We start from the raw sequence: 14,071 nt of genomic DNA on the forward strand, positions 1-14,071 counted from the left end.
GAAAACGCGACGCGTTAGTAGGAATGATGGGAAATCTCTCCGTACGTCGTATTTCTGGTTCCCCCTCCGCCCGGTGAGGTGACCTTGAGGCGAGGCTTAGCGCTGATACGTCGCAGGCTGCCAGCGGGTAGCCTAGTGCCCTGCCGCCTGGTAGCGCTTGGCTTAAATAAGGATTATTAATACCTTATCAAACGAGGAAAACTTTCCGACCTTAGCCAGTTTTAATAAGTGATTATTAAGACATGTTTCTCTGAGCTCTGCGCCTCATGCATGCATTGGTAACCTCAGACGACGTATAACTCCTATCTTCTCCTATAGAAACTAGGTCCCTGTGACGTCACGTGGAGTGGCATCGCATGGGCGCCAATCTGGCCCTTTTCAAATGAGGATAAAAATGGACCATTGCCATTCGTCTACACCGGCATTTATAGAACGAAATAATTTGTATATTATGAATACACTAATGGTGGGTAACGAATCGCAATTATTGCCTTTTGTTTTCTTTGATGAAGGAAACTACCCTATTGAAGAAATAAAGGCCGAATCGCTGAGAGTGCTAAAGGACATACCAAAAAGTGAATATCAAAAGTGCTTCGAAGATTGGAAAAATCGCTGGCATAAGTGTATTATATCTGGGAGGGACTACTTTGAAGGGGACCACATTGATGTAGACGAATAAATAAATATTTTTTTGAAGAAACGAAAATTCCGGGTACTTTTTGAACAGACCTCGTATAGTTAAACTGCTCAACTTGCTCAAGTTTTTCACCACCCACCTTTATTTTAAGTCTCACATTCCTCGCTCGTGATGTTTTACAAAACTTCATAAGCTTGGTCATTTTGTTATTAATCCTCATTCCCTTGCTCCAAGCAACACTCGTATAATGCATCCAGTAGAGCCTGATGCCCCCTTGCTGACTGGCTAGTGAACGCCTTATCATCTGCGAACCTCACTAATTTGAACAATAGTCCTTTCAATAGCTTTTCTTCCAAACATTAAATATGGAATTCTACAAAGTGAAGGCCTCAACAATTGAGTTCTTCAATAGTCCTTTCACTTTTACTCCAGCTTCCAACTCATCCCATGTTTCCATTACCACCTCCTCTGCATACATGTTAAAGAGCAGCGGTGATAGAGGACAGTCTTGCCTCACTCCTCGGTCCATGCTTGCCCACCCAGATTCTCCATCCGCTACCCTCACTTGTGCAGTCTGGACCATATATGTACAGATTACGAATCAGTCGCCTATCCCTCCAATCTACACCTATTTTCTTGAGAATGTACATTAACTTTACCCAGTTCATTCTATCAAATACTTTTTCAAAATCCTCAAAGCAGGCATACACGTCCTGGTCATATTCTAGGTTCCTCAGCACCAGGGACCTCATTATTGCTATTGCATCATGAGTAGGGGCATGCAAAAGGTGGGGTTATTTTATAGCCAAAAGTGGTGTTATTTTTTTACGAAGGCGACGTTATTTTACCCTGAAATTGGTGTTATTTTAATGGCAAAATAATTGATGATTATTGAGAGCCATCCTTCCAGTGGCCCACCCATTGCCCTAAATTTAGGATATTATTGACCTGTAATAATTTAAGCAATAATATACATGGAGTATTGACTGAATTCACCTAATTTACATATTTTATCCTTTGTGTATCATTATATCTAGCTTACATAGAGAGAAATTACTTTTAAATGTCTGTAATTTCAAATGAAGTATTGCTATTGTGTTCAAGTTGTCATCTTCTACATTTGCTCTCTTATCTGTTAGAACAGTGCTATAGCAGGAAAGAAATCTTTCTCAGTCCACGTTTGCAGAGGGGATCAAAATTGCTTGAAGGCGCTTAGATGCAAACGATGTCTCAGGCATTTGAGCTCCTGGATTGCTTTAATTATATCCACTGAACCCCGGGAATTTTGCTTTTGTAGTAATTTCTGTAATTCTCCCAACCCCAATGTCAACTTCTCTGTCTCCATTGATTCCAGGCCATGAATTTTTTGTCTTTAAGTCAGGGTTCATGTCTGTAGATGGAACTTCTTGGGGATCAAAAACTGAGATCTTTTCAAATACCTATTTTTCTGCTTAGGTCTTCTACCACAAGAGAAATAAGTTTGGTTGATGCCTTTTCAGCCATATGCATAGGTATTGACTTTACAGCAGCTGCCTTTAGAGGTTTTCATGTTTTGCCGATGTAATAAGTGGTTTTATCAAAAGAAGTACTCCTATGAACATTCTCAAGGCTCTTTTTTTACTTCCTTAACCCTTTCATAACCATGGAGTTCCCTCCTTAGCATTAATGCAGAACTGTGGCCCAAGAGACTCTTCGGTCTTCTCTGTATGGAGCATTTATGTTGGACATTTGTTAAGAAGGGTCTTGCAGATAATCACACACTCTCAACACCAACCTTTTTTTGATCCTTCCTTGTGGGTATTTTGCATTATCTTGGGCTCCGAGGGTAGTTGGTCTCCCTCCTTTAGCAGTTTATAACCCTACCAGCAGCATTGGTTTGCTGTAAACTCATGCTTTTTTATATGAATTAGCTATATGGATGATTGTTGCTTGCATGTAAATTGCAGGCTTCCAACTGAATTCCTCGTTTTATTCTGAGAATATTAAAATTTTGAATGAAGCTCTACTGTCAGCATTAACGACTTTAATTCATTAACAATTTCCATGTTGACTTTATACTGAAATTGAGATATAAGTTAATATTTATGGCAGGATTTCATTTTAAAATTGTAAACGCTGCTCAAAAGACAAAGAATTCAATTCTTAGTTTATATTTTTTGTTAAAGAAGCATATATTTAATTTGCAAACTAACTGAATGAACAATTGTATGACTGCGGCCCCTTTCCACAAAGAGGGGTAATATGAGATGAGGGTTTAGGTTCTTGCTCCCGGATTTTGGAAGTTACGGTCTGTGCTGAGTCTCGAAACTAAGACTTTGTGAACCCACGAATGTCATAAAAGGAGGAGAGCAAGGAAACGTGTATTTTGGGCATTCGTTCTCCTGCGTAGCAAATTCTCAGACGAAAATTTTCGCCTGGGTCAAGAAACGTCCTGCCGCATATTTTCGTCATTAGTAGCAAAAGGGTTAAATCTTTATAGAATGTGGGCATTTGGATAATTTGAACCCTCCATTAATTTTATTAATTCAACCATCAGATTCCCATGGCATTTTGGCTACTTTGTAGACATCGTGTGAATGCGGTTTAGACATCCTCCTGACAAACAAGTCGCCTTATTTCCTCGAATGTTTCTTTGTGGAAATCATGAATTTTCTCCAATTCATCGGAGATTTTCACGAACTCAGACCGGATTTTTATCATTTTTTTCCTTCTGCTCATGCTTCTCCCACGAAATTACTTTTCGAGACGTATATTTAAGCGGTAATTTTTTCACTGCATTGGCCGCTCACCGACGCGACGAATTTCTGCGGGTTGCGTTCACGGCACTGCGAAATCCAGAGAGTCGTCTTGTCGGAAAGTGGCCTGAATTTTACGGCGCTGTGCCGGAAACGGCAGCCGGCGATAATTCGTTTCGGCTTAACACTTTGACTGCGACTATTCAGGTGCCGTATGATCCAAAAATGCGGAAATTTTTTTTCTCGCCAACAGGTCTGAAATTGGATTTAATGAACAGCCAGTATCGCCAAACTAAAATTTTCAATTTTTTTTTCGGTAAAATTAGATAATTTATTTTCCACGTCGATCGACGTGGTCCGCCGTTGACGATGGTCCGTGGTTATGCAACCCGCATCACATGGTGTTGTGAATTCACTAATGCTTAAATGCATCTTATTTAGACGCTATATATGGATTATTTAAACAATTAGATAGTTAATTTGAATTGAATTACTAGCCTCGTACCATTTACTGAATATTTGAACTCGGAATCCCATCTGACGTTCTTTTTTATCGTACATTTTTTACACAAAACATTTTTGGACGTTCACCTTAGCTTGGGGGAATATACATTCTGATGTTGATCTTCTGCACATATTTTAGGTAAATACCGGTATTAGGTACTTTTTATGCCTAGTCTCATTATACTTACCTTGGAAACCAATCTTAGACCTTTAGATCTTTTATACTCCCCACTTGAATGGTTATTCACTCGACGGTTCTTGAAGAGTGGTGGAAAAGAGTAGAGGTATACTACTATTCATGCACTCCTCTATGTTGAAAATACAGTTATAAATTGGTAAAAGTTTAATTTCTAGGATAATATGTATTTATCTCGGATTAAGATTAACAATTTGCATTCTTAACAAATAAAGTAATAAAAATAGGACTATTACAAATCGTTTATCAGATTTTATGACCATTAAAAAAGAGATCGTCAGTAAATATACAGGAATATGATAAAAACACTCACATAAAAAAACAAATCTGAAACATATCCTCCAAGCATGATGCACGTAATTTAATCCATCTTTCCGTGAAACACTTTGAAGCACTTTTCTAGGCAAAGAGGAGGATTTTCTGCGCAATCAGGGCAGTGGTATGTAGTTTGCTGGCGTTTCCCTTTTTTTGTACGCACCCGGCAGTTTTTTGTTTCCTTCTATCCCCTTTAGTTGTCATGGGGTTGAACTTGGGAAAGTGCATCTCTAGTGGTTGGGTATTTATTTGGGAAACTATGACATTTTCCTGAGTCCGGCCAAAACTGACAAGTTTTCCTATAATACTGAGTCTATAACTCTGTAGACTCATTTTCTCTCCCTTTGAATAAATTTTGTACAGCTGAAAGCTGTTTAGTAACATTATTTGCACAATATGGAGAGCAACCTTTTTATACCAACGCAGTGTCTTTTTTGAGGTTATGTGGTAGGACAAGAGTTGATCTAACACCACCCATGAATTTATTATATTCCCTCACCGCTTCTGGAACCCACCTTTCAATTTTTCTTTTGCTGACACAATTCACCAACTTTCCCGAGTGCTGTGTACTAATCATTGCCACCTCCCTTTTGTCCTTCCATTTTAGCACACAAACCCCGTCGTCCGACCACATTTCCACCACTTCTCCATTGTTTATTTTTTTCCCAGTAACTTCTGCGGGATTACATTTCCGATTACTCCTCAACGTGCCAGTGCACAAAATTTTATATGCTGCTGAACTTGCAACAATGTCCACACTGGTGAAGTAGTTGTCCATAAATACAGTGTCCTACTCCTCCATATGCCTGCAAAAGTTTATGAACAACACAGCCCGCGTGCCCAAGTCCTCCCTCGGAGTTTTCCCCGGCTCCAGTGTAAACGAAAATTTTTGTGACTAGGCCAGTGGGTTCAGCCAGCATGTATAGCTTTACACCGAACTTATGTTTTTTTTCCTTTGATGTACTGCCTGAAAGACAGTCGCCCCCTCCATAAAATCATAGACTCGTCAATACTCAATTCTCGGGAAGGGTAATATATTTCATCCATTATGTCATCAAAATGATTTAACAGCGGCCTTATTTTCTGAAGGCGGTCACATAAACGTGGTTTTTGTGTCCCTTCGGCAGGTGCAAAATGTAATATTCTTAAAATTATTTGAAACCTGTCCCGAGACATGTGTGAAGGAAAGAAAGGGATGTTATAAAACTTGTCTTTCCGCCATTTATCCTGAATCTGGGATATTTGGATCAGTCCAATGTGCAGTGGTAGCCCCATAAACACGTAAAACTCATCCTTTGTGACAGGTTTCCAGCATCCTATGCGTACGCAAGGAGATAGCCTCTCTTTCAAGAAACGGTCCGCGTTATTATTTGTTTCTTGAATAATTTTTTCTACTATTTGGTCAGTAAAAAGCAGACGAAAAAAATCCCGTTGGGTGTCTCCATTTGGTTTCACTTTCAAATTTCTCTGTCCAGTGAAAGTCATTTCCGGCAATGCGGGTGTTTCCATAGACCAAGTGCGGTCAGTGCGGCGCGCGTGGATAGGCAAACCCGGAGTCACAGTTGAGCCATGGGTTAGGGAACTTGATGAGCTATCACACATACCTATGGATGAATCTTCGAAAGCGTCATCATCCTCTGGATACACGCAGTCTTCGGATTCGGTGCTACCATCCATAGGCGGATCCAGGGGGGGGGGCATGGGGGCACGTGCCCCCCCCCCAGACACTCAAAAATATGCGAGATTTTTAATACGGTCCCATTATGATTGCGTTCGTTTTGTATTACGAGGAATCGTTATGCCCCACCCAGAACAAAATCCTGGATCCGCCCCTGCTACCATCATCCTCCATATCGTCGCTACTCAGAAGAAAGCTGTCATCACTGTCCTCTGAAATATCATCTTCTAGGATCACTTCAATTTCTTTTTCTGGTAAATTTCTATCTGTGTATACCGAAATTGCAATGGTTGAAGGCATACCTACATTCGTTGACAGAATAAAATATATTATATAAATAAAAAATACACAGGAGGTGCAAATTTTAGCAGGCAGATACTTTGTCATCAATTTTTGAAAAATGTTTCATTTTCTTACCTAGTATTGATAAAGAGGCATTTGAAGGACCAGCTGGAGACTCTTTGTTTATAGAAACAGGATCCAACGACGGATCAGAGCCTAAAACGTTAATGCAAAGAGTGAAAGAACTAATCGTTTGCTAAGTGTTTCCGAGCGATCTCAAACTGACGAAGGAATAAAGCAATAATTACCTGGAGTTGATTGCACTTCAGGAGTGGATGACAATTTGTTTTTGGCAATCCTTATTTTTTTTAATTTTTGTTTCGATGATTCCTCTAAATAGAAAATTCGCTTTTGAGAATAAGCACTGTACACAAACTATTAAAATAGGAAAAAACTTAGCTAGACATTGAGGAGATATTTCTACTTGACGTCTTCTTTTCCCCATTGTGGATACCACTGACCTAATGTACTTGAGCTAAAATTGCACTCCCCGATATCAGAACGTCTCTCCTCCACGTTCACGTCTGTTCTGCGTTATCGAATGTTATATCTTCAGGATAATTTTCAACCGTGCCGTCACTTGGTAGTACATTGCTTCTGAGTTGTTGCTCACCGAGTAGTAGGTCAGAAGCACAGCTAATGTAGCAAAATGTTGAATCTGTCGTGTAGTTTTCTGATTACAACACAGAATGTGACACCATCAAATGTTTCCTTTATGACGTAATGGTATCCAGTTCCAGAAATATCAATTACAGCGTATTTATACCGACGTCCAGTCTCCATATACTCATCTTTCCGTTTCAGGTCTGAATATATTTTCGGCAACATTGCTTCTTCATCACGGTAGAATTATTTCTAACGAAGTTTCCACTGAGTATTCATTGTGTACCGATGGGTTCTTTAGCACTCATAACATAGCAGTCTCAACTACATCTGAGAAAAAACCTCCACTATATACTAATGATGGCAAAAAAAGATGTGCCGTTGTCTCTAAGAGCATCAATGTTTATTATTTATGTATCAGCATACCACACGGTATGAAATGTTCGTTAATATAAATAAAAATTGCATAATATTTCATTTATAAGGTTTATTACGGATTTTAGGGTAAAGAAAATATGCGAAGCGCCAAGTTCCTCGCAAAATGCTTATATTTAATCTGAAAAGAGACCATAGGAAAATGATAAAAGTAACTCTAGATAATGATAAACATAACTTTTAATCTAAGAAAGGCATCTTGAAACGGCTCCGAATATATGATGCCTGGACCATAAAAAAGAAGAAGAATAAAGGACATGTCGGTATATATAGAAATAATACAATTAGAAGCCATATCTTACGAAAATGACTGAGCACGTCGATCGACGTGTTCCGCCGCTGGCAGAAGATCACGACCACGTCGATAGACGTGCTCCGCAGTGAACGTGTTAAAGCTGCCTCAATGTAGCTCCGTGTGTATTTCACGGAATAGACGGCCCACAGCCGCTTTTTGCCGCTTTCAGGCTTTGCTCCGGCAGTCGTCAACGGCATGGCACCGTGCTTTCAAATAACCATTGGTCTCAATGCATGTCTTTAAACGAGTGGAATCGCGCAGTTGACGGCACGGCGTTGTTGACGGTGAGCAAGGCAAGGTTCAGTCCGGCCCGGCGGTGCGCCGTTTATGGCGTGAAATAAACACCGTGCTACCTTGAGGCTACTTTCAGACGCGTAGAATTTTCGCCGGCCGCCGTTCACGGCACGGTGCCGTGAAATTCATGCCTATTTCAAACGAGGCATCTCTATCACTGTCAAACGAGACATCTCACGGCGCTGTGCCGTGAACGGTGGCCCATGGAAATTCGTCGCGTCGGAAAGCGGCCAATGCAGTGAAAAAATTATGGCTTAAATGTACGTAAAAAAATTGTGAAAATCGCGTCTGAGTTGGTGAAAATCGCCCACGCATTGGAGAAAATCGCCCACGCATTGGAGAAAATCGCCCACGCATTGGAGAAAATCGCAATTAACACGAAATTCGCGTATTCGCGGGAAAACCCCGGAATTCGCGTTAAAATTCGCGTTATCTCATTGCAACTTTTGCATATCGCTAATCAGGAGTTGACTTCTCTTTTCTAAAACCAAACTTATCATTGCCCAAATACTCATCTGCCCTCACCTTCATTCGTCTGTCAATATCCTCAGTACCCCTTTCAACACATGCAATATTAGGATATTAGTCCTATAATCTCTGCATTCCACAGCTTTCTCTTTTTCGGAATCAGAACCGTCTTCACTAAATCCTCTGGCCAAAGGACCCTCCTCGTAGATCTTGCGTACTGGTTTGAAAGATCTTCTCTTGCCATCTCTTCCTAGATTCTGCAGAAGCTCACACAGGATAATTTCCACACCTACTTCTTTCCTAATCTTAATATCCCTAAGGGCTCTCTCAATTTCCGCATATACCATCCCCGGCCCAAGATTATCCTCCTCCACTACATTTTCCTCCTTTTACGTCAATATCTCTGGTCTGTTCCTGCCATCATACAGATCCTCGCTGTGTTCCTTCTATCTACTCTGTACCTCTTCTCCCATGGTTAGCTTCCTCCCATCCTTAGCCTTAATTATTGACATTGCTTGTCCTCTTTTGCCGCCTGAGAGTGACTTATCTTTGGCGTACAACAGGCCTACCTCTCCTTCCTTCTGAAACTTTTCGATTATCTCACACTATCTTTCCCACCTAGTCTCCCTTGCCATCTTAGTTTTATGTGGTAATGTATTATTTAATTTCGCATACATACATACATCCTTTTACCCTGTTCTTTATCCACATTCTTCTGAATCCACTTCCTCCTCTATTTGATTTCTTTTATCTATTCCTCAATTACCACATTATCCTTTCTTTATCCTTCTACAGTCAAGATAGCCATTAAGGTGGTTTCCTGTTATTTTTTTATTGCCTAAATCGAAAGATTATTACTCCTGGAGTATGCATTTCACGCTTTTAGATTTTTAATTGACGATATCTAGTTTTTGCAATTAATTGGAAAGTGAAATTTTTCAAGTGCACGGGAACACGACGGCTAAGTCTGAATGCTGGGAAAAGCCCGTGTGACGTCATTCTGGTTCCCACTGCTGCCGTGGGAGGTGACCTTGGGGCGAGGATAAGTGCGCCGCTGCGATGCAGGCTGCTAGCAGGTAGCAGAGTACCCTGCTAGCAGGTAGCGCTTGGCTTAAATAAGGATTATTAATACCCTATCAAACGAAGGAAACTTTCTGACCATAGGCAGTTTTAATAGGTGATTATTAATAGATGTTACCCTGAGCTCTGTGCCTCATGCATGCATTGGTAATGTCAGACGATGTAAAACTCCTATCTATTCATATAGGAACTAGGTCCCTATGACGTCACGTGGAGTGGCATCGCAAAGGCGCCAATCTGGCCGTTTTCAAATGCGGTTAAAATTGACAATAGCCATTCGTCTAAACTGGGATTTCTAAAACCAAATAATTTGTATATTATGAATACACTAATGGTGGGTAACAAATCGCAATCAATGTCTTTCGTTTTTTTTTGATGAAGGAAACTACTCTATTGATTTCTCAGCCGCTTTGACTATTCCAGTTTTAATATTATCCCACCTTTCCTCTACGGTCTGTGTATTTTCAATCTCCAGGGTACTATTTTCCACTAGTTCCTGATATTCTCTCCTCAGAGTCCCCTTCAGAGCTTCTATATTCCATTTTCTCGCCTTCCTTGCTTTCATAAGTCTTTTGAATCTTACATTTCATTTCATAAGTACAAGATTGTGGTTTGCATCCACATCCGCTGTAGGAGTTTTTCACACTATTCCTAAATCTCTGTCTTGCCATGATGCAGTCTATCTGATATCTCCCCATATCCCCTGAACTTTTCCATGTGTACCTTCACCCTTTGTGATGATTTACCAAAGTGTTCGTTATGAATAACTTGTTTCTCCAGCAAAATTCTGCTTCTTTCTCTCCCCTGTCATTCTGAATTCCTAATCCAAATTCTCCTACTTTGTTTCCAGGACTCCATCACTACCAGATTTTTCTTACAATCTCCTCGTTTCATGTGTATTCCCTGTTTCTCTAAAACCTCCTTGTTTCTTCAATTTTTTCCTCAAGCTGTTCGTACACCTCATGTTCTTCTTCTTCCCTATGATTGCTAGTGGGCATGTAAACTTGAACCACTACAATGTTGGTGGGTCGTGCCTCAATTTCTACTGCAATAATTCTATCACTTAACTGATCTATACCTACTACACACTTACCCATCTTCTCATTTTTTAACACTAAAGCTACCCCTCGTTGACTCTCCTCCCCACCACTATATATAACCCTGTACCCATCACTCCAGTGGTCCCCACCAACCTTCCACTTCACTTCTGATATGCCCAAAATATCTATTCTCCCTTTCTGCAGTTCCCTTTTTATATTTTATAGTTTACCTGCCATCATCATCTTCCTCACATTTGGCATCCCTACATTCACCGATGCCTTCTTCCTCTCCATCTGTTGGTCTTCTTATCCTCCTCCTTGTCATCATATGGCTTACAGAACCTTTCATGGACAAATTAAATGAATGATTTGTCCCACTTTTGGATTTTAAAGGTACAAAATGTCGAAGTTTGCTGTTATAAAACTTCAAATTTTGTATGCTTGAATGACTGATGGTTTGATGTGACACTGATTGGTATAGTTTCCTGGCCATCCACTTCCCTAACTCAGGAGTTTGATTTTCCAAATGGAATAACTAAATATAAAGATCCTTCCAAAAATTTAAGCTGGTCATTGTGAGCAAAATATGCTTTTTAAGTACTCTGTCTGCAAGAAAGAAATAGACTGTAATTAAGAGGCTCATAATTTTCTTGTAATAATGAATATTGAATAACATACAATGGTAGAAAAAGTTGACTTTCAAAATTTTTGTGAAACGTTTCTGGCCCATGACACATGCTCAAACTTACATAGTATTTACTGATCCATTCCTTTTATTCTATTCACCCTTTTATCAGTTATTGATTATTTTTGTAGACTACTTTGTGGAGTATAGGGTCTAGCCTTTTGGGTCTTCATTTTTCCATTATCAAGACTTTTATGCTAAGAGTTGTTTGTGATTACCATAAACAGCAGTGATGGCAAATAAATATTTCATTGAAAGTGTTGCCAATGGAAAATAAAGGTTCAAAATGTTTACGTCATATGTTATTTTAATTAATTATAAAGTATTAGATATTTATATTTCAAGAAATGTTATACGAAGAAAACTCATTTGGTGTTAGTTATGTTTTCTTGAAGTCCCTGAGGTTTATAATCTTCCATTAAAAATACCTTATTTTTCTCATTCCTCATAGCATTCTATTACTTTGGAGCTTTCTTTTCTCAAGTTGAGTTTTAGGTTGCTGTGAAATATTCCATGTTGGAAAATTTTAGGATTGATGTCTCCTATTTTTATTTCTCCAATTTTAGGATTCATTTCTCTGAATGCTATATGCCATGCCATTCCTAGAAAATTTCCTGGCTGGACAAATCATTTGCCTTGATTGAGATTTTAACCCAGGTCATAGTCAAGACATGCGATGTGTTCTTTGTAAAATTTTTGCTCATTATATGCGCTAGCAGGTGACTCTAAGAAAGTGTACCGCTGGCTATTGGCAGGGAATCCTCATAAAAGTCAGGGAGAATCTTGGGCAGGAAATTCTCCTTATTTTCCTGTCCATGTATTTATCAGTTAGTCTATCCCTCTCTTAAGAATACCAATTAAACTGATTTTCATTGCATATGACATGGAATATGCTGCATTTATTCCTGGAACATTCAATTGTTGTTAATATTACTTCGACCATAGGAATTACACATGTGGGCATTTAAACCTACGACTAACGAGAAGCCGCTAAGCACTCCATTACTGGGGAGGCATTACAGAATGCAGACCCATTGCAAAGTAGACCAAAGCACTGATTTCCCAGGAACAGCGATTATATGGAGAATGCACAGAAATTATGTACAAATTGTGATGGAGCATGATTGCAACCTGTTGCAACCATTTTGAAATAATACTTTTAATTTTGTAGTTTCAAATGAAAATTTTTTACTGGACGCTATTTTGTCTTTCTTTTTCTTTCTCCCCCCTAAGGATTTAAATTGATAACAATACTTGAAGCTCGATGCTGGTGACGTGATGAGGTCAGGTTAGTCGGTGAGGTTGCGCCAGGAAGTGCTATCGTGCTATTCGATATGTTCCAGTACACATCAGTCCATCAGAAATTGATACATATATTTAATTCGTGCCCCATATACATATCTGATGGTCTTGCCAGAAAATATTCCAAGTTCCGAGTCGATTGTCTTAAGTGGCCCTAAAAGATCTCTGATAACTGTTTATTCAGGAGGAGACCACTTACCCTGGGACATCCATTCTCTGACACTTGATTTTTCGATATACATATGTAGTTATATTTCATAATGACTGCAGATGACTGTAAATTTCCCCCCAACCAAATGTCGGGCTACATTCCTGAATTAAGACTGTGCTGTGAACTTAAGCCTATACCATATGAGCTCAATGCTCTAACTACTGCACCACCTCTCCCCTACCACTACCAGGCGGTCCATTATTTTGGATCAATACTTGGCATATTGAATTCAGTGAATGTATAATAATCAATTACAACCAAACTCTGCTCATTTAATGAAACAACCTCATGTTCTGAGCAGGATTCAGCGTTCTGAACTCCATAAAAATATGGCGCATCGAAAAAGTCATAGCAAGGTAACTCGTTACAAGGCCTCCCTTTGTCACTGATGGTTGCAACTGCATCCACTCGTGTTTCTAATTTAGTGCTCGTTGTTAGTATTAACTCCTCTGTTTGAAGTAATTTTCAGCAACAAGTGGTGCGATTTGGAATCACCACAGAGTGGGCTTGTGTGAAGGTACACCATGAGTATAGTAAACTGATAATTGTCACGCATCATCTATGAGCGACTCTCAGTTTGTTAGCAATAAATTTTTGTCCTCAGGAAAAAATATTCTCTTGGGTTTAGGGAAAATTTCCCCCTCCCTCCCCCACCTCCTCTGGATTTGCCAATGGTGTGCTGTATCCCTCTGGTGTACACTCATTCATACACCTTGTACGTTCATTATATCTTGCCCCATCCACTTCTGGAATCAATGTGTAACTCTCTCTTGTATTTTAATGGTTCAAACTCGATAGTGACTCATGACAAATGTTGAACCTTAGATAATATTAAAATTGTAGTGTTTAAATTCATTGATGTAATATTTTTACTTTTTTGCAGGTACCATGACAAGAAGTACAAAGTATTTTTGAGAATGGTTCAAAACCAGAGAGAGTATAGGTCCATAATGGCTTCTTGATACCACTGTATGCCAAAATATTGATATTGTAATACTATTCCACAAAAAATGTAGATCTGATTTTTTAATGTCTTTATTGGAGGTGAAGCTCATTCACCTGCTTGGGAGCTGTGTTTTGATAGCTTAGAAATAGTGCTAGGGAAATGGTTGTGTGTTGGCTAATTTTGTTAAGCATCATTTTTTATGACTTTTATTGTGAAGATCACATTTTAAAAATGTTATGGCCATTTGTTTTTAATAGAATATTATTTTTATATGGATGAATAAAGTTGTTGGTGATAAGGTTTAA

At 39.3% G+C, this 14,071-nt stretch overlaps 1 protein-coding gene across 1 annotated transcript in view; it reads left to right on the forward strand.

Moving 5' to 3' along the window:
* Nucleotides 1–14,071, forward strand: part of LOC124159210 (FGGY carbohydrate kinase domain-containing protein) — a 37,784-nt gene extending 23,713 nt beyond the window's left edge. The window contains exon 10 of the mRNA XM_046534860.1: nucleotides 13,704–14,071. Coding sequence (XP_046390816.1) covers nucleotides 13,704–13,782 — 79 coding nt within the window. The 3' untranslated portion in view covers nucleotides 13,783–14,071. The remainder of the gene's footprint in view (nucleotides 1–13,703) is intronic.

This window comes from Ischnura elegans, chromosome 5 (assembly GCF_921293095.1).
Source record: "Ischnura elegans chromosome 5, ioIscEleg1.1, whole genome shotgun sequence".
Lineage (NCBI taxonomy): Eukaryota > Metazoa > Arthropoda > Insecta > Odonata > Coenagrionidae > Ischnura > Ischnura elegans.